At 38.0% G+C, this 21,530-nt stretch overlaps 1 protein-coding gene across 1 annotated transcript in view; it reads left to right on the top strand.

The window, feature by feature from the left end:
- The first annotated feature begins 269 nt into the window (after nucleotides 1-269).
- Nucleotides 270-21,530, top strand: part of GDPD4 (glycerophosphodiester phosphodiesterase domain containing 4) — a 108,084-nt gene continuing 86,823 nt past the window's right edge. Inside the window, exons 1-4 of the mRNA XM_034995146.1 lie at nucleotides 270-353; nucleotides 1,579-1,637; nucleotides 16,096-16,189; nucleotides 18,591-18,650. Of these exons, the coding sequence (XP_034851037.1) occupies nucleotides 270-353; nucleotides 1,579-1,637; nucleotides 16,096-16,189; nucleotides 18,591-18,650 (297 nt within the window). The remainder of the gene's footprint in view (nucleotides 354-1,578; nucleotides 1,638-16,095; nucleotides 16,190-18,590; nucleotides 18,651-21,530) is intronic.

Below are 21,530 nucleotides of genomic sequence, written 5' to 3'. Positions count from 1 at the left end.
AGATCATTTCAGATCGTGATAAGAGCTTTGAATATAATAAACAGGAAAATGTGTTAGAACCTGGGATGGGAGAGTGGTTGGAGAAGACCTCTTTGAAAAAGTGTCATGTGAACTGTCTCCTAAATGGAGAGGTAGAGTCAGCCATGTGTACATCTGGGGGCAAAAGTATTCCAGGCAGAGGAACCAGACAGAACAAAGATTTTGAGGTGGAAACAAATTCGGTTATATTCTAGAAACAGAAAGAAGGCCAGTGTGGCTGGAGTTCAGAAATGGAGTGTGTAGAATGGGATGAGGTCACGGATGGACAGGGGTTGATCATGGAGGACCTCGTTGCCATGGCAGGCAGTTTGATGGTACGTTACTACAATAGGAAGCTCTGGCAGGGTTTTGAGCAGGGTAATGACATAATCTGATACATTTTTAAAAGTCCACATAAGATTTAGTAGAGTATGAGCATAAGATCTGAGTCAAAGATCCTGTGCTCTTCATCCTCCTACACTCAGAAAGTACATCTTGATAGCTGTAATCTCTCTCATCTTTTTGGAATTCAGTTTCTACATTTTCCATTTTATTTCTTTATTTTTGCTTTTCACGATAATGCCATAATTTAGACAGGGCAGGGATTATTCTTTCCAGTGTTAAACGATTAAATGCAGTGTCCCAAAGAGGCAGAATTCTTATTCAGGTGATACAGAAGTGTTAAGATTATAACTCAGGTAACAACCCAAACCTAATGTTCCCGGGAAGGATTTGGCAACCTCTGGCATGACTGGTTTGTGTTGTGACTTTCAGTGAACGGGGTTGCCTTCAAGGCTGTTTGAACACCTCCTCTGTAAAGATATCCTCCATCCTGGCTTTAGGCTCAGGTCTGGACAGTGTCCCTGCCAGTTCTTGGCTGTGTGAACTTGAGTCAATTACTTTACCTCTCTGAGCTTTAGTTCTTTTGCAAAGTAAGGTTAACAATACCTAGCTTATATGGCCATATTGAAAAATAAATTAAATGAAAGTAGAGTTTGTGAAATTTCTAGAATTGTAGTGGCACGAGGTAGCTACTCCAAAAAAAAAAAAAGGCTTTATTCGGTGCCTGGGTGGCTCAGTCGTTAAGCATCTGCCTTCGGCTCAGGTCATGATCCCAGGGTTCTGGGATCGAGCCCCGCATCAGGCTCCCTGCTCGGTGGGAAGCCTGCTTCTCCCTCTCCCACTTCCCCTGCTTGTGTTCCCTCTCTTGCTGTGTCTCTCTATGTCAAATACAGAAAATCTTAAAAAAAAAAAAGCTTTATTCCCTAACCTGTCCCCCATCCCCCAAATTTGGGTAGGTCAGTGACTAAATGAACCATTGAGTGATGATTGAATGAATTACTCAATGAATGAGTCAGCAAACAAAGTTTGGTAGATGGAGAGGTGGATGAATGCAACAGATGACTGTTAAGAGCCAGCTGCATTTAAGGAACTGTACTAGATATTGGCAGGATGGAGGTGTGTAACCGAAGTTCTGTTTCCTCAGAGAAGAAACTGTCTCACCAAATACAAACGGATAAACATGTAATTGCATTTAAGTGTAATAAATGTTATAAATAGGCTTATACAAAATTCCATAGGGGTAAAGAGACTAGAGTGGTCACTCCAGCCTCTGGAGGGTAATGCGTGGCATTGCAACTCTGCACAACTTTGACAAGTGTAGACAGATACTGCCGAGGTGACGTGGATACATGGAACTAATTTATACTTTTCTTTCTCTTCCCAGAGAGAGCAGTTATTTTATCCATTTCTGATTTTTTCATTTTTATTGTCTGTGGTTTTGCTGTTCGTGTGGATAGAAACTTCAAATGAATACTTTGGCTTTGACTGGTGAGTTTCACATTTTGTATTTTCATTTATATAGTGGCTCTTTGGTTTGCGGGCCACCTCAGGCTGAAAAGATCTGGTGGCATAAGAGGGAGGGTCACAAAATTGGTCTTTCCACAGTGGGTGGATGAGAGGCCTGACTCTGGCGTGGAGGAAGGATGCTTGGCACCCTCACCTGTGATGCTTACCTTCCACATTTAGACTGAATCTGGCTCATTGGGAAGCTATTCAGATAACTCCCTGAAACCTTGTTCCTCAGTCTTTTTGTCTGGGCTACTGATGTCTACATTAGTTGGTCTTCATGTTCTCTGTCCACGAACCCTCATGTCTCTGCCTCACCTCCGTCCTCTGCCTCTTCCTTCTGTCCCCAGGGAGCTTCCTAGGACTCTGAACACAGAGATGGGTGTCCTCGGCATCCTTTCATGGCCAGACTCTTCAACCTGGACTGCTCCCAGCAATTCCAGTTTCTCTGGCCTGATGGTTGCAGATCTTACCCATTATTTGGTATTTGGGGGAGAAAGGGGTATGTTTGGATATGAGGCTTTTTAAAAAAAATGGAATACAGTTAAGTTTTACTTTTATAGAAGTAAAATGTATTTTGTTTTAAGAGTCGGGGAGGGGAGAAGGAGAGAAGAAATCATAAGCAGGCTCCACACACACAGCATGGGACTCGATCTCATGACCCTGAGATCAGGTCCTGAGCCAAAATCAAGATTTGGACATTTAACCAACTGAGCCACCCAAGCACCCCTGTTTGTTATTTTAAATATGAAAAAATTGGAAAATATAAAAATTTGCTTTGTCTATTCTTGAGTGACTATCACTTGTTGGTATATTTCCCAGCCTTTTTTTCTACGCTTGTTTTTATATTATTGCACTCATACCATACATATATATAATTTTGTTTTTCCTTTTCACTTAAAATAATAACATTTTGACACAAATTATTAAAAACTGAACATCATTTTAAATGGTTTCAAAATATTTCATGACAGGATGCTGTAATATACTTAACCACTTTTTATTGTTATGCATTATGTTTCCAATTTTTTTGTTTTTATGAAATAAGAGTGCAGAGAAAGCTTTGTATTCTGACTTAGGTCTTAGAATGACCTATTGAGTCATTGAGTCAGGAAGAATAAATATTTGTAATATTCATTATGCCTGTTGCTGAAGTACTTTCTCAAAAGATTGTAGTGATTTTCATTCATGACAGAGGTATATGAGAGTTTCTATTTTTTTTTAGCAAGAGAGAGAGAGCATGTGTGCGTGTTTACCTGAGTGGGGATGGGGGAGGGGCAAAGGGAAAGGGAAGGAGAGAGAATCTTAAGCAGGCTCAACGCCCATTGCAGAGCCGATTTGGGGCTCGATGTTACCACCCTGAGATCATGACCTGAGCCGAGATTGAGAGTTGGATGCTCAATCAACTGAGCCACCCAGGCACCCTGAGAGTTTCTGTTTTAACCTGTCATTGACAGCATTAACCATTCTTATTTTGAATAATTTTTATTAATTTTCTAGAGAGAATTTGTTTTGTTTTAATCATTAAGTGTTAAAACTTGTTTAATTCATTTTCTTTTTAGTTTTCTTCTTTGCCCCTTACCTTATGGGATTTTTAGTGAGTTTTCTCATCAGTTTATATGCAGTCTTTATGGGTCAGTTCTAAGTTTTATTACAAAGCACTTGAAATACAAAAATATTTCATTTCTTATATTTAGAAAATTTCCCCCAATTTTAAAAAACTTTTTATTGAGATATAATTGACATACAACGTTGTATTAGTTTCAGGTGTACAACATAATAATTTGATGTTGTATATATTGCAAAATGATCACCATAATAAATTAGGTAACATTCATCACCACTCATTGTTACAAATTCCTTTTTTTTTTTTTTTTTTTTGTGATGGCAACTTTTAAGATCTACTCTCTTAGCAACTTTAGAAATATATTAATTACAGTCACTGTGCTTTACATTACATCCCCAGGACTGACTTACTTTATAACTGGAAGTTTGTACCTTTTTTTCCACCTTCACGCATTGTACTCACCCACCTCTCACTCCCTGCTCCTGAAAACCACCAATCTGTTTTCTGTACCTATGAGTTTAGTTTTAGTTTTTTTTTTAAGATTTCCTCTAAGTGAAAACATATGGTATTTGTCTTTCTCTGTCTGACTCACTCACTCAGCATAATGCCCTCACGGCCCATCCATGTTGTCACATATGGCAGGATTTCTTCTTTTTATGGCTAAATAATATTCCTTTGTGTGTGTGTGCATGCATGTGTGTGTGTGTGTGTGTGTATACATATATGCATAATGTATGTCACTTAAACCTCAATTTAAAAACAAAGTGTTGGGGCACTTTGTTTTTAAATTGAGGTTTAATTGACATGCAACATTATATTAGTTTAGTTGTACAACATAATTGTTTCATATTTGTATATATTGCAAAATAATCATCACATGAGTCAGTTCACATCCATCACCAGGGGCGCCTGGGTGGCTCAGTCGGTTAAGCCTCTGCCTTCTGCTCAGGTCATGATCCCAGGGTCCTGGGATCGAGCCCCACATTGGGCTCCCTGCTCAGTGGGGAGCCTGCTTCTCCCCCTCCTTCTGTTGCTCCCCCTGCTGTTCTCTCTCTCTCTCTCTCTGTGTCAAATAAATAAATAAAATCTTAAAAAAAAAAAAAAGTCCGTCACCATACATAGTTGCAAATTTTTTTTCTTATGATGAGAACTTTTAAGATTTACTCTCTTAGCAACTTTCAAATAGACAATACAGTATTATTAATTATAGTTACCATGCTGTACATTATATCCCCATGACGTATTTATTTTTTAACTGGACGTTTGTACCTTTTGACTCCCTTCACCCATTTTGCCTACCTACCACCCCCTGCCTCTGGCAACCACCAGTCTGTTCTTTGTATCTGTGAGCTTGATTTTTGTTTTGTTTTCTCTTGTTCTTTAAGATTCCACATATATCTGAGATTATGTGGAATCTGTCTTTCTCTGACTTACTTCATTTAGCATAATACTCTGAGGGTCCATCCATGTTGTTGCACATAGCAAGATTTCATTCTTTTTTATGGCTGAATAATATTCCATTGTGTATATATACCACAGTTTTCTTTATTGATCCGTCGATGTACACTTAGATTGTTTCTGTATTTTGGCTATTATGAGTAATGCTGCACTGAAGATGGGGGTGTATATATCTTCTTGAGTTGGTGTTTTTATTTTCTTTGGATAAATACTCCAAAGTGGAATTGGTAGGTCACATGGTTGTTCCATTTTTAATTTTTTGAGGAACCTTCGTACTGTTTTCCAGAGTGGCTGCCCCAGTTTGCATTCCCACCAACAGTGCACAGAGGTTCCCTTTTCTCCACATCCTCACCAACATTTGTTAATTTCTTGGCTTTTGATGATAGCCATTCTAACAGGTGTCAGGTGATATCTCATTGTGGTTTTGATTTGCATGTGCCTGATGATTAGTGATACTGAGCACCTTTTCATGTACCTGTTGGCCTGAATGTCTTCTCTGGAAAAATGTCTGCTCAGATCCTCTGCCCATTTTTTAACTGGATTCTTTATTTGCTGGTTGAATCGTAGGAGTTCTTTATGTATTTTGGAGTATTAATCAGATATATGATTTGCAGATATTTTCTTTATTTTGGTAGTTTGCCTTTTCATTTTGTTGATGGTTTCCTTTGCTTTGCAGAAGCTTTTTATTTTGATGTAGTCCCACTTGTTTATTTTTAAAATCTTTTAGGCCTGTTTTCACTATGATTTATTTTTATTTTTACTTTATTTTACTAATTTATTTTTTCACTATGACTTATTTTTAAAGTTCTTGTGCTTTTATTTTATCTTCCTGTCTTCTGCCTTCCTCCTTCCTACTTGTCCTCTCTCCCGTGAGTACCAGTGGGATATCATATTTTAGTTTGATTTTCTTGGGCTTTCTGTATTTAAAAAAAATTATTAGGAAATGATTATAGATTCACAGGAAGTGGAAGACAAATGTACAGGGAGGTCCCATGCACACTTTACCCAGCTTCACACGATAGTAACATCTTGTAAAACTATTGCATAATGTTAAAACCAGAAAATTGACATTGGCAAAACACGTGGAGCTTATTCAGATTTCATTGGATTGACTTATAAAATAGCGAATTATTACATTTGATAAGCAACAGTTATGATCACAGTAAAAGTTGAAATTCACCTTGTGTGTGTATTTTGGCATGGGTCTGGTAGGCGTTTGTGTATATTCATGTGTACACACACAGAAATGAATACACAGACATGACTTTTACTGTCTTGGTTTGGCCATCTGGCACCTCACCCAGTGCAGGACAACTGAAGACAGCCATCATGTGCATGTGTGTGTGTGAGAGAGAGAAAGAGAGAAAAAACTCTGGCTCTACCCATTTCGTGAGACTGTTTTGAGGAACAAATGGCAGAATCTCATGTAAGTACCGTTCATAAACTATAAAATAATAAAAAGTATTATATTTTAGTAGACTTCTAATGTCTCAGTAGTGTACACAGAAAATAAGAGGAGCATACTTAACTGTAAAAGGAGGGGTGCATGTGTTGGGGGGGTTAGTATATAGCAGTCTCAGCAAAGTCACATCCAAAGACGTAGAATCACAAAGTCAGAGGGATCTTGGAGGCAGCTGTTCCAATTCTCTACACTGTACACGTATTTTAAAATATTCTTTCCAGGTGGTCTTGGTTCTAATCTCTGATTAAAACTTCAAGTGGTGGGCACATACTGTTTTATGTTTCAGTCTTTCCATACTTAGAGAGCTCTAAATGTTTAAGAGCTCTTTATTATAATAAGCTGAAGTCTGCTTTCCCTCTGACTTTTACTTGTCTTGGTTTGGCCATCTGGAACCTCACCCAGAGCAGGACAACTGAAGACAGCCATCATTCCCCTAAATATTCTCTTCTCTATCCTAAACAACTCAAGCATTTAACATGTTCATCATATACAAGACTGTTCATCTCTGGGTGAGCTTATTGTTCTTCACAAGAATGGAACCAGGATTGGAGCATAATGGGATGTGAACTGGACCAATCCCCTTCCATGTCTGTATATAAAACTTGTATTTATATACAAGTATAATATGTATAATATGTATAATATGAGCCCCTATGCTCATATTAACACATTTTCCCTCATCTTGCCTCATATTCCTTTTTTTTTTTTTCTATCCATTGAGGGTTTTTTTTGTTTGTTTGTTTTATTGATGTGTAGTTGACACACATTAGTTTCATGTGATTCAACAGCTCTGTATGCTGTGCTCATCACAAGCATAGCTACCATCTGTCACCATACAATGCTATTGCAATACCATTGACTGTATTCCCTATGCTATAACTTTTATGTACCTTATCATGTACCTGTTGGTCTGTATGTCTTTTTTGGAAACATGTCTGTTTAGATCCTCTGCCCATTTCTAATTGGATTATTTATTTGCTATTGAATTGTATGAGTTCTTTATGTATATTGGATATTAACTGCTTACTCAGATATATGTTTTGCAAATATTTTCTCCCTTTCGGTAGGTTTCCTTTTCATTTTGTTGATGGTTTCCTTTGCTGGGCAGAAGCTTTTAGTTTAAGGTAGTCCCACTTATTTGTTTTGTTGCCTTTGCTTTTGGTGTCACCTCCAAAAAAATTGTCAAGAAGAGGGATGTCAAGGAACTTACTGCTTATGTTTTCTTCCAGGAGTTTATGATTTCAAGTTTTACATTCAAATCTTTCATAATCCATTTTGAGTTGATTTTTGTATATGGTATAACATAGTGGTACAGTTTCATTCTTTTGCATGTGGCTATCCAGTTTATTGAAGAGACTGCCCTTTCCCCATTGTATATTCTTGGTTTTTGATTTCTTTGCCATAAATTAATTGACCATATATACACATGGGCTCTTTATTCTGTTTCATTGATCTATGTGTCTGTTTTTATTTTATTTTATTTTATTTTTATTTATTTATTTATTTTTAAAGATTTATTTATTTATTTATTTGAGAGAGAGAGCAGAGTGCAAGAGAGCACACACGAGAGGGAGAAGCAGACTTCCTGCTGAGCAGGGAGCTGGAGGTGGGGCTCAATCCCAGGACTCTGGGATCGTGACCTGAGCCGAAGGCAGATGCTTGACCAACTGAGCCACCCGGGCACCCTATATGTCTGTTTTTAATGCTAGTACCATACTGATTTGATTACTATGGATTTGTAAACAATCTGAAATCAGGGAGTGTGATGCCTCCAGCTTTGTTCTTTTTCCATATTGCTTTGGCTATTCAAGGTCTTTTGTAGTTCTATAAAAATTTTAAGATTATTTGTTCTATTTCTGTGAAAAATGCTTTTGGAATTTTGATCCCTATCAAAATTGAACTGAATCTACAGATGGCTTTGTGTAATATGGAAATTTTAATAATATTCTTTAATATTCTTCATGAATGTGGGATATCTTTCCATTTATTTGTGTCTTCAATTTCTTTCCTCAATGTCTTATATTTTTCAGTTATAGATCTTTCACCTCCTTGGTTAAATTTATTCCTAGGTATTTTATTGTTATTGATGCTAATGTAAGTAGAATTTTTTTCTTATTTCTTTTTCAGATAATTCATTATTAGTGTACAGTAATGCTATTGATTTTTGTGTGTTGATTTTGTCTCCTGCCAACTTAACTGAATTTGCTGATTAGATTTAACTGTTTTTTGGTGTCTTTAGGATTTTCTGTATATAAAATCATGTAATCTGCAAATGGAGGCAATCATACTACTTCTTTTCCAATTCTGATGCCTTTTATTTATTTATTTTTTCTTGCCTGATTGCTCTGGCTAGGACTTCCAATACTATGTTAAATAGGAGTGGTGAGAGTGTGCAGCCTTGTCTTGTTCTTGATCTTAGAGGAAGAGCTTTCAACCTTTCCAGTTGAGTAAGATATACACTGTAGACTTGTCATATGTGTCCTTTATTATGTTGAGGTATAATCCTTCTATATTTCATTTGTTGAGAGTTTTTTTCTTTCCAAGTTTTTATTTAAATTCCAGTTAACGTAGTGTAAATTTAGTTTCAGATGTAGAATTTAGTGATTTAACACTTACATGTAATACTGGTGTTCATCACAACAAGTGCCCTCCTTAATTCCCATCACCCATTTAACCCATTGTCCTCCCACCTCCCCTCTGGTAACCATCAGTTTGTCCTCTATAGTTAAGAGTCTGTTTCTTGGTTTTCCTCTTGAGAGTTTTTATCATGAATAGGTGTTGAATTTTGTTAAATGCTCTTTTTTCATCTATGGAGATGATCATATGATTTTTGTTTTTCATCCTATTAATGTAGTGTATCATATTTATTGGTTTATGTATCTTGAACCATCCTTGCATCACTGGGATGAATCCCACTTGATAATGGTGTATAATCTTTTTAATGTGCTATTGAATTTGGCTTGCTAATTTTTTGTTGTGAATTTCTGCATCTATGTTCATCAGGGATATTGGGCTATAGTTTTCTTTAATTTTTTAAAAATTCTTTATTTAAATTCTATTTAGTGAGCATATGCTGTATTATTAGTTTCAGGGGTAGAAATTAATGATTCTTCAGTTGCATATAACACCCAGGGCCTGCAGTTTTCTTGTAGTGTCCTTATCCAGCTTTGGTATCAGGGTAATTCTGGCTTTGTAAAATGAGTTTGGGAGTATTCTTTCCTCTTCAGTTTTTGGAAGAGTTTGAGAAGGACTAGTGTTAATTCTTTAAATATTTGGTAAAATTCACCAGTGAAACAATCTGGTCCCAGAATTTTCTTTGTTGGAAAGTTTTTGATTACTGATTTAGTCTCCTCACTCAGTATCAGTCTGTTCAGATTTTCTATTTCTTCGTGATTCATGTTGTATGTTTCTAGGAATTTATATATTTCTTGTAGGTTGTCTAGTTTGTTGGCATATAGTTGGTCATAGCAGTTGCTTATGATCCTTTTTATTTCTGTGGTATCAGTTGGAGTGTCCCCCTTTCATTTGTAATTTTATTTATTTGGGTCTCTCTTTCTTCCTTGGTTAGTCTTGCTACAGGTTTGTTGATTTTGTTTACCTTTTCAAAGAGTCAACTTTTAATTTTGTTAATCTTTTTTGCTGTTTTCCTGCTCTCTATTTTACTCATTTACCAAATAAATTGGCCCATGAATGAAGGGAAGGCCTTGCAGAAGGATCTTGCTACACAACCAAAAGTATATACTGTCAGTCTTCCTCCAGTCCCCCCCTCTCCCCCGCAAAGAATCTCTGGTCGTTTACCAAGGTGGTTGTGCATGGGGTTGTACTTTTGGGGGAATTAGCGTACACGGACACTGAACTGATAGGAATTTCTGGAGATGTTGAAAACACCACTGTGACTCACTAGTCAGAATAAGGCTTTCAGATGATAGGTAATGGATGGCACTTTGGCCAGGTCCATCTCTACAATGGGTCTAGTGGGTCCCCAAACACACTTTGTGGTTATTTCTCTAGTTCTGGAATGTATAGTTGGAATAAACATACTCAGCAGCAAGCAGAATTCTCACTAAATACTCCCATCATCAAATAGAAGTTGTATGTATGAGTGCATTCCCACAGGTTCTAATGCCATAAGTAAGTTTCATGGGCAGTTTTCCATTGCTGCTATAGCAAATTACTACAAATTGGGTGGCCTAAAACAATACGCATTTATTATCTCACAGTTCTATAGGTCAGAAGTCAGGTATACTCAGCTGGGTATTCTGCTTAGGATCTCATAATGCTGAAATCAAGGTGCCAGCTGCCCTGATCTTTTATCTGTAGTCTCTGGGTGAGAATGCACTTCTAGGTTTATTCAGTTGTTGGCAGAATCCATGTATTTCTGGTTGTAGGAGTGAAGAGCCCTTCCTTTGGTGGTTGTCAGATGAAAGTTGTTCTTACCTGCTAGAAGCCAGTGCATTCTTTAGCTTGTGGCCTTCTCTGTCTTCAAAGCTAGCAACTGGGTGTCAAGTCCTTCTCACACTGCAAATTTCTCTGAGTTCTTTTTCATCTCTCTGACTTCCTCTTACGCCCCCCTCTTCTGATTTTAAGAGTTCATGTGATTACACTGGATTGACCCAGATAATCCAGGTTAATCTCCCTATTTTAAAGTCAGCTGATTAGTAACCTTAATTACATCTGCAAAGTTCCTTTTATCTAAAATACCATTATTACTGGTATGACACCAGAGGACAAAGGTCATGGGTGCCAGAATTCTGCTTGTCCATCCCTCCCTTCCTCCCTTGTTTCTTCCCCCCATATATATATATTTTTTCTCTTCCATTCTTCTACCATTCAAAATAGTATATGTTAATAGTAGTTAACCATATATATCGGTACTTAAATTAGAGGTATAGCCATCACCCATTGGTGAGAACTCTAACCTCTTTTGGAGAGAAGATTGATGTATTTTTAGTTGTATGAGAGATAATTGCGTCATGTTAGACAGAAAATAAGGGTAGTTTGTAGAGGTGTGCATGGATACCAAGTTGACCTTGAGTGGACTGGGATAGTGTACTTTCTGGCCCAGCTAAACTATAACTACATTTCTGAGAATTCCATTCCCAATATAAGATTGAGTTAGGATTAGTCACAAGAGAAATTTGCATAAAATTTGGATGTGGGAAGTGAATCAGTAGCCACTGTTTTATACTCTGAAGGTCAGCGATGTGCCCAGGCATTATGGCAGCCTTCATGCAATGTCAGTATCTGATAGTTCATTAGATGGCATGGGGTGGCACCTCAGCCCACATACTCCCTGACCTTGCCAGATCTTTTTTAGTTTCTTCATGTCCTAGGCCACGGTAATGAAAGGCGCCAACTTTTCTACATGTCACTCTTTTCATCAAGGTTGGAGGCAGTTGTTAAACTTAACATTTATTACGTGGAGCACAGAGTACTGGATGATGTGTCAAGGCAACAATAGTGGTGAGTGGTGGTTCAGCAGCAGACCACCAGAAAAATCAAAAGAGAAGTTTATTACTTATAAGTAGGGGAGGAAGTACATGGCACACTTCAAAGGGGCACACAGAAGGTCAAGGCAGAAAGAGAGGCAGGACCTGGGGCACACGCCTTTTTTAGGGTCCTTGAGTGGAGTGTTTTAGGGTTCCTGGGCTGGGGCCAAATTGATCAGTTCAAACTAAAAGAGCAGGAATTTGGTAAGTGCCATGAGTCTTATCTAAGGGGCATATAAGGCATACAGGCACTAGGAAGCAGAGGACTTGATCCCAGGGGCTGTTGGGAGAGACCTATCAGGAACTTACATTTGCTTGTGACTTTGTGGGATGCTGTATAGGGCATGTACTTCCCTAAGGGAGCCTGTGTCAGTTTAAGGTCCCTGCAGGCCACTTGGCCAAACAAAATGGATGTTGAGGCAGCAATACCATGGACTAGCTTAGCTAAATGCTTGACATGGTGATAGACAGACACATGTTCCATTGTCTGTGTGTCTCCTCACGGGTTCCAGTCTGTCCTCATGTGTTTCAGTTTGTCTTTGTGGGTTCCAGTTGTTCATTATGGGTTTTAGTTCTCTCATATGTCATGTCCAGTTTTCCTTCCCAACTGCTGGCCTGACTTCTAGCAGCTTTAGGCCAAATATCAGAACAGATGTAACAGCCTTATATAGCCTTCTCTAATAGCTTCTATAATAGCATAAGGTCTAATCCCTACAATAAATTATTTCCTGACTGATCCCAGAGCAATAAAATATTTTAATCATTTTGGAAAAGTTCTCAGCCACTGTCTTTTCAAATACTGTTTGTACCCCATTTTTTATCATCTCTACTTTTGGAACTTTAATTTTATGTGTATTAGAACTTTACCCCCAGGTGCCTTAATCTTCTGTATTTTTCGTGTATTTGTTCATGTGTCTCTGTTTTATTCTTGGTATTTTTTTCTGACCTATCTTTTGTTTAACATATTCTTTTATTTTTTTAATTGATCTCCTTTTAAATAGTTCTCTACTGAAATTCTAGTCTAAACATTTTAAGGATATTTATTTAGAAGTCTGTGTCTGATATTTTTCTTACCTATATTTGCTGAAGATCTTTTTATGTTGTCCTCCCTCCCTCCCTTCTTCCTTCCTCTTTTAAGTAGGTTCCATGCCCAGCATAGAGCCCAACACAGGGCTTGAACTCACAACCCTGAGATTAACACCTGAGCTGAGATCAAGAGTTGGACACTTAACTGACTGAGCCACCCAGGTGCCTCTGTTGTCCTTCTTTCTTTAGGCATTCACTAATGTGGTCTCCTCTCCTGGTGTGCCCAGTTGTTTTGCTTGAGTGCCAGACATTGTTTATAAAAAGTTTGTATAGGTAATTTGAGGCCTTGAATTACATTATGTCCTCTCAGTTACTCTGACAAGTAACTAGGTGTAATAGCAAATCGTATTCACCTTAATTTAGTTTGATGTACTTAAATGGTTCAAAGCTAGGATTCAGTTCCCCAAAAGCAGTGTATTTCTGGATTGTGTTTATTCCTAGGATGTAGCCTTGGAAGGTCCCAAATCAAAGTGTATAGTGTTTATCAGATTACCCTTCTCACTTTTTTGTCCTCCTAACCCTGCAAGATACAGGAAGCCCTCTTTTTTATCCCAGTCACTTCTAGAGAAAAATCATTCAAATGCCAAGTTATGTCTGTTGATTTCCTCTCTTATTTGGATCTTGGTTCCATAGTTCTTCACTGTTTATTGGCTCCCTGATGCCTTCATTTAGATTTTAAAGAACATATCCAGCTTTTTTAGTTGTTGTTACCTTTAGCTAGAGAGAGGTAGAGCAGAATTTTTGATGGGGTAGCTGTCACTTTCCTTCTTCTCCACCCCTGCAACCCCGTGTGTATTGTGGGGTTAAACTTGTCTCCCCCTTCCTTATGTTATGTGAAAGTTCTCAGTGGCTCACCATGATGTGCCTTTTTTTTGTTTCTTCAGAATTACTGTCAGCTGACAATTGGTGGTACTAATATAATTGAGGTATATAAGATATGTATTCGGGAAGAGGCAAGAAAGCTGCATTGTGCAGCTATGGGAAAGCAGGGATGGGGTCCTGGAAGATTTCTTTAAGCATTAGTGCAGTGAATGTGGATTTAGACAAAGTTGCATTGACTAGGCTTCCTAACAGGCTTTCTCTATAGAATGATAGAGAAAAGGGGGATGTGATTATGGTGCTGGGGTATATAAAACAAATGACCTGGAGCAGAGAGAAAGCTGCTTGAAAATACTAAGTCATAAGAAGCCTAAATTGGACAATCCATGTAGAGTGAGCCTATTGCATATTCATCAGCAACTGTATATTCCCAGATTAAAGGAGTGATGGCCAAGAAAGACTTGATTTTTTAATTCCCACAGATGTGTAGTCAGTCACTTAAGCTAACTCCTTTTCATTCTTCTCACTCCCTTTTGTTATCTACCCCTGCCCCAAACCACCACCAAGAGTACGCACAGATGAATGGGACAGGAAGAAGTAGAAAAGGGAGAGAGAGAAAAAAAAAATCACAGCTCTTCCTTTGCCTGAAGTTCATAGCAGGTGGATGAGAACTTCACTTGAGTTTGGTGAGAGAGTTTTGAGCTGAACTGAACTAATAATAATATTTACATGTGATTGAATATACAAAAGAAGGTTGAAAGGAAGTGGGGAAAAAATCTAATGTGACTAGAGAAATGATTAGAAAAGATAGAGGCACCATTAAATGGCAAACTTTAGCTTTCCATTCTCACTTGAAAGCAAAGCCAATATCATTTCTTGGTTAAATTGTTCTGTTAATCCTTTGGCTGTATCTAGACTGATATTAAGTCCATCTTTCATTTTCTTTCAAGAACTTTATTTGATTGTTTTGATTATCCCTGTTCTTGTATTAAAACATCATATTCTTGGGGCCCCTGGCTGGCTTAGTCAGTAGAACATGCGACTCTTGATCTCGGGGTTTTCAATTCAATGCCCATGTTGGGTGTAGAGATTACTTAAAATAAAATCTTTAAAAAAAGGCAAAAACATATTCTTGTTACATGGATATTAGTCCTCCCTTTATTTCTCTAAAATTCTGAAATATATTTGTTTTGTGATTCTTTTCTGATTGTTCTATTGCTCTGTTTTCTTGGATGCAAGTTATTCTATTTGTCAGCTTTATTGGATTCATTTGTTGACATTGGATGATTTCTGATTTCTGGTTGTAAGCTCATCTACAGAATACTGTTCCCAGTGTCTTGATTTGTGATAGTTCTCGATATGGTGACTTCTTGTCTGTTTGTTTCTTCTGGGTGTGTCTTACAGCCCCTGACCAAAGAGAATTTCCTTTGTTATTTTTAATGTGGTTATATGTTCATTATTCTATATTTTATATTATTAAAATATGATTTCTCCAGGTTTTATATTGAGAGAAATTAATTTCTATTATCTGGAAATGAGTGTAAATTATTTGACATATAATATCTAGACCAAGTATAACACTGTTTCTCTTAGCAAATCATTAGCAGGTTTCTCTCATAACCTGTTTCAGAACAGAACACATTTGAACTGTTTTTATTTTATTTTTATTTTTTTTTAAAGATTTTATTTATTTATTTGACAGAGAGAGACATAGCGAGAGAGGGAACACAAGCAAGGGGAGTAGGAGAGGGAGAAGCAGGCTTCCTGCTGAGCAGGGAGCCCGATACAGGGCTCGATCCCAGGACCCTGGGATCATGACCTGAGCCAAAGGCAGACACTTAAGGACTGAGCCACCCAGGCGCCCCTGAACTGCTTTTAAAAGACCCAAATCTCCTAGTTCTAGCATAGAGCACTTAAAATGGTAGCTAATTACAATTACTTTAGAAAACATACATGCAAATGGACAAAGAACCTGCCAAAATGGAAAATACTAATTTTTTTAAGGTGGTGAACTTATGGATGACTTTTTCTCTTTTGACTTTCCAGAATTTCTGTATTATTATATTATTTTTTTAAAGAGGACATAATTTTTGAGTATATATTCTAAATAACTTTAAAAAATCCTACCACTAATACAGACCCCCAGTAAAGTATCCAGTTGCCTCTAGGATAAAGTTAAAACTTCTCAACTAAATATCTCCAAAGCTCTTCACAGATCTGTTCTCAGATTGCTTCTCTTACCTCCTTCCATTTTCTTATGCTTCATTTAGTCCAGTCTTGTTCCCCACCCTTGACACAGACACTACTAATTTCCACTATGTTTTAAGGATTGAAACACATTTTTGCAGGGTCATTTTTCTAGGTACAGGATACTGGTTCTTTTGGTCCATTGTTTTGCTGAGTTTATTTGGGATCCTGGCTGCCTACTGTACATTGCTGGTGGTGAGTAATATTTCATTGCAGTTGGTGAGTAATATTTTGCATTTCTCTTACTCCTTTCTGAGTAGCCTCGTAAAGTGCTCCTGTCTTGGATAGTATCCAATAGGTGCTGAGAACCTTCATAAAATAAGATCACTCTTGTCTTGGCAGAGTTGGGGTTTACATCAGCTACTTGAATCTTAGGCACAAAGGATGGATGAAGGAAAGAAAGGCTTGTGCTATTAGAGGATCTGTCTTACAACCTTCCCTTTTAAAGGGTGGCAGAACATCCTTTTTTTAATCTTGTTTCATAGCCTATTTTATGGTTCAATGTTGTTATTTTCAACACTCCAGATTCACATTAGCAGTACCTTTACATATTGAACTACCTCATTTCATATCCTATCTCCTGAGAATCAGTCTTTCTGGGCCTTACAAATTAAATTAGCTAGTTTTTTAAACCTATTCTAATGTGCAAATGCACATTAGTCCTCTAGTCTAGGTGCAGAGTACATTTTATCAAGTCTTTTGGCAAATAGTGACCCTGTCTCTGTTGCCTGACATACTAGTATAGTGTGGTATGAGAAATTCAGGCCAAGCAAGAGAAAAATCTGTAGAAGTGGAAGGCTATGGGAGGATAACTTTCAAGTAATGGGAGTTTTTCAGTGCCCGCTTATCCATAGGACATATATATCTTTCTCTGATTTCACAATTCCCTGTCCTTACTGATTTCCTTTCTGATAAGAAAACCCCAACCCACCAAATCCATTGCCATTTGCATTTTTTCAACAAAATTTATTAATCACTGTATGAGTGCTAAGTACTGAGTATACAGTGATCCACAAAACATGCAGTTTTTATTTTCATGCAGGGCACTTCAAAGAGATAGGTATGAGATGTAAAGTTATAAAAGTGTCTTAATTCAATGAATATTAACTCTAATAGGACAACTAACTCATAGACAAAAATAACTAACACAAGCAGAACATTACATTTGTCATTAGAGAAGCCTTAAAAAAGTTCTGTATGGGTTCTGAGAAGGAAGAAGTGACTTTCAGCCAAGAGGATTAAGTAAGACTTCTTGGAAGAGGTGGCACTGATGTATGATCTTGAAGGGGTGGTAGATTTGGACATGTGTATATGGGGATGGGGGAAGAACATTCCAGGCTGTGGGAACATTATGACAAAGGTGGCAAGACAAAAATACGGAGTGTGGCTAGATAACAGGGCAGGGTCAGTTCTGTTAGCATGTAGGGCATAATGAAGAATAATGGGGAACATAGCTAAAAAGATAGGCTTGTGACAGATTTTGGAAGGTCTGGAAATAAGGCTAAGACATTTGGCATACATCAGATTTCTATTTTAGGAAAACCATCCTGGAAATTGTGGTGTGGAGGGTGGCTGTAGGCAGGGAGGCTGGTTAGAAACTTCTTTTTAATGGGGGAAATGCAGATGAAGGATGTGCTCTGGGCCAAACTCTGGCCACTGACTTGTACTGCTTTTATACACAGTGAACATGAAATGGTATAGCTAGCTTCTAAGGTGGGAATGAGTTCTAGTGTCCAACAAGGCAATATATTATAACTACAACAAAGTTTCTACTCTACCCTACTTCTTTTTGGGTACATACAGTGGCAACAACAGTGCACAAAGAGGAAGACCTGAGTTCTATTTCTATTGTTAGGTTACTTCGTAACCTTGGTCAAGTCATATAACCCTTTGAGCCTCCATTTCTTTTCTTTCAAATGCGAATGATAATATTTAATAAAATGGTATTTTATGGGGCTGGATAAAGAACAAATGAAATCAGATACATAAAATTATTTTGATAAAAAGATTAAGAGCTTTATACATTCCAACTCCCATTAATATCCTGAGCATCTAAGGGTTCTGATTTTGTTTAGATTAGATTCAAATCTGATTAAGATTTATTGACTAAATATCAGGTTAGCAGCAGTAGTTAACAGTTGTAACAATGGCACCGATTCCTCAAGAAAGAGCTTTTAAATAACGCATTGGAAGGGCTGGCCTCTGCCCTCTTTTCTCTCACAAGTGTGTCTAAGTAATACCATGAATACAGTTCATCATGGGGAAAAGAAATTGGTAGGAACTCAGGAAGGATATCAGTGTGGTGATTGTCATGAGACTCCAGAGATGAGAATAATTCTTCCTGGGGGTGCTCGTGAACGTTACAAATAGAAGATGACATTTGAACTGCCTTTGAAGAAGCATCAGTGGCATGGGGAGGGAGAGCTTCTCAGGCAGGGGAGCAGCATGGCAAACTACCAGAGGCTGCAAAGTGCAGGTAGAGCAAGAAGTGAATGTAGTGCTAGACTGTGAAAGGAATTTTGAGCTACAGAACAGTGCTTTGCCTAGCAACTTGGTGATTTCAAAATAACCTCCTTTTTCTTCTTTGCTTTTCCAGGTACTTGCATTTTTGTTGGTTTGGGAAGGGTATGAACCAAACCTGCACTGGTGTCATAAGGTAGGACACTGAACCTTTGTAGGAGCTCTTGGGCCAGGACTGAATGTGCCTCTTAGGCACTCAGTGTTAAGTAGAGTCACCCTTTCTTTCATTGTTCCCCTTAGACAGAAGAGATCTGTTTACACTGTTTTAACGGAAATAATTAAATTTCTAACAGATATAACTGATTTACTGAAGGAACTGAACGCAAACTTTTTTTTTCACCCCTCCTTGTTAAACTCACGCTGTGACTGTTCTTCCCATCACATCTTAGGCAAACTCCAATACTTTCTCAGTCCTTTATAGTCATAAGAACATTCTCATTTCAGTCATTAAAAATTTCAGTTCATTGTAATAACCCAAACTTCAACATTATTAAGATTTTTTCCTCTCCTTATTTGGACTTAACCCAGGCCTGGAAACCTGCAGTGATAGCGAGAGCATGATGGTCCTTTTACCTCTCTTTTCACCAGAATAGGGCACAGGGGAAAAGGAGATAGAATAAACGAACACAGTTGCACAAAGAGGGGTAAAAGGGTCATCTGGGGTTGATGCTGTCAGGACCAGATAAATGTACAGTTGTTGGCTTTTTATCCAATAGGCTTTTTCTGTGTGTATTTTCAGAGACCCTTCTGCTGAGAACCTTGACCACACCTTTCTTGGTGGAGTCAGTGTCTGTCTTCCTATACACCCGGAAATTTCTTGAGGTCTTTTTAACCTTCCCTTAGTTTGAAGCCCCCCCCTTTTTTTTAAGATGTTATTTATTTATTTCACAGAGAGAGACAGCAAGAGAGGGAACACAAGCAGGAGTGGGAGAGGGAGAAGCAGGCTTCCCGTGGAGCAGGGAACCCGATGCGGGGCTCGATCCCAGGACCCTGGGATCATGACCTGAGCCGAAGGCAGACGCTTAACGACTGAGCCACCCAGGCGCCCCTAATTTGGAGCCCTTTAAAATGACTCCAGAATGGTGTCTCTCAAAGGATCTGAATCTGTTCCACAGAAAACAACATCTTTGCCCCATCTGTGGACATGCAGCTCATTTCCAAGATAGCCTCCCTCATTTTGTTCTGCCATGGGCTTGAGCACCTCCAGCCACAGCCTCTTGCCTTTCTGTAGACTTTTTTCAGGCATGGTTTGATACCATATTTTGTTTTTCCTTAAACCCAGGAACATATCAAACGCTGAGTGGTCCCCTTAAATTTCTTCTTTCTCAAATGAAAAGTATGAACTGGAAATATAAATTTAAGAGTTATTAGAATAGATCAAAATTGAAATCATGAGATCTTAAGGGAAAGAATGTATATTGAGAAGTGAAAAAATAGGCCTTATTGAGATCACCATCTATTTTGGAGTTGGGACACCATGATCATATGGTCACTACCAAGAGTCATGTGAAATCTAAAAAACCCAGATGAATAGACAAAAAGCAAAATCAGACTGATAAATACAAAGAACAAACTGATGGTTGCAGGGGAACAGGGGTGGGGGGTGTTGGGCAAAATGGGTGAAAGGGAGCACGAGATACAGGCTTCTACTTAAGGAATGAAGAAGTCACAGGAATAAAAGGTACAGCATAGGGAATATAGTCCACGGTATTCTAATAGTGTTGCATGGTGACAGATGGTAGTTACACTTGGGGTGAGCATAGTGTAACATAGAGAATTGTAGAAAATGAAAATGCTGATTTGAAAAGATATATGAACCCCTGTGTTTATCGTAGCATTATTTACAGTAGCTAACATATGGAAACAGCTTGTGTCCATCAATAGATGAATGGATAAAGAAGATGTGGTATACATACCTAATGGAATATTACTCAGCCATAAAAAATGAGATCTTGATATTTGCAACAATGTGGATGGGCCTAAAGGATATTATGCTATGTGAAATAAATCAGAGAAAGACAAATACCATATGATTTCACTTGTATGTGGACTCTAAAAAACAAAACAAATGAACAAACAAAAAGCAGAAACAGACCTATAAACACAGAGAACAAACTGGTGGTTGCCAGAGGGGAGGGGGGAGGGGATAAGCAAAAAGGGGGTAATTAAGTGGGGAGTGGATGGTATAGCTTCCAGTTATAGAATGAATAAGTTACAGAGATGAAAGATGGTATAGCATAGGGAATATAGTCAGTGGTATTGTAATAGTGTTGTATGGTGATAGATGGTAGCTTGAGGTGAGCATAACATAATATATAGATTTATGCAATCACTATGTTGTACACCTGAGACTTTTGGAACATTGTGTGTCAACTATATTTCAATTAAAAAAAACACACTCCACATTTTAAGTCCCAAGAGCAGAATGTATCCTAATATAGAAGAGGAAAGACATTTTTATGAGTAGCTGCATTTAACAGATTCACGTTTCTCCAAGAGAAAATGTTTTATATGTACCTTCTAATTGCCTGTATCCTTTGAATCATAAATAAGTTTGGTGTTGGGTAGATCATAGAATCTTATGCGATTCATGTGAGTCTGATGGACCTGGGCAAAGTAAATTGAAAGCCTTCTGGAAGGATTCAATATTCAAGATGTCCTGAAGAACATTTGTGATTCATGGGAAGAGGTCAAAATATCAACATGAACAGGAGTTTGGAAAAAGTGGATTCCATCTCTCATGGATGACTGTGAGGGGATCAGGACTTGAGGGAGTAACTGCAGACATGGTGGAAATAGCAAAAGAACTAGAATTAGAAGTGGAGCTCGAGGATGTGACTGAACTGCCGTAGTCTTATGATAAAACGTGGATGGATGAGCAGTTACTTGTTATAGATGAGCAAAGAAAGTGGTTTCTTGAAATGGAATCTACTGGTGAAGATGCTGTGAAGATGGTTGAAATTACACAAAAGATTTAGAATATTACATAAATTCAGTTGGTAAAGCAGTGGCAGGG

This window comes from Mirounga leonina, unplaced genomic scaffold, assembly GCF_011800145.1.
Source record: "Mirounga leonina isolate KUSES-001 unplaced genomic scaffold, KU_Mleo_1.0 Mir_92, whole genome shotgun sequence".
Taxonomy (NCBI): domain Eukaryota; kingdom Metazoa; phylum Chordata; class Mammalia; order Carnivora; family Phocidae; genus Mirounga; species Mirounga leonina.
This window is presented reverse-complemented; position numbering and strand designations above follow the sequence as displayed.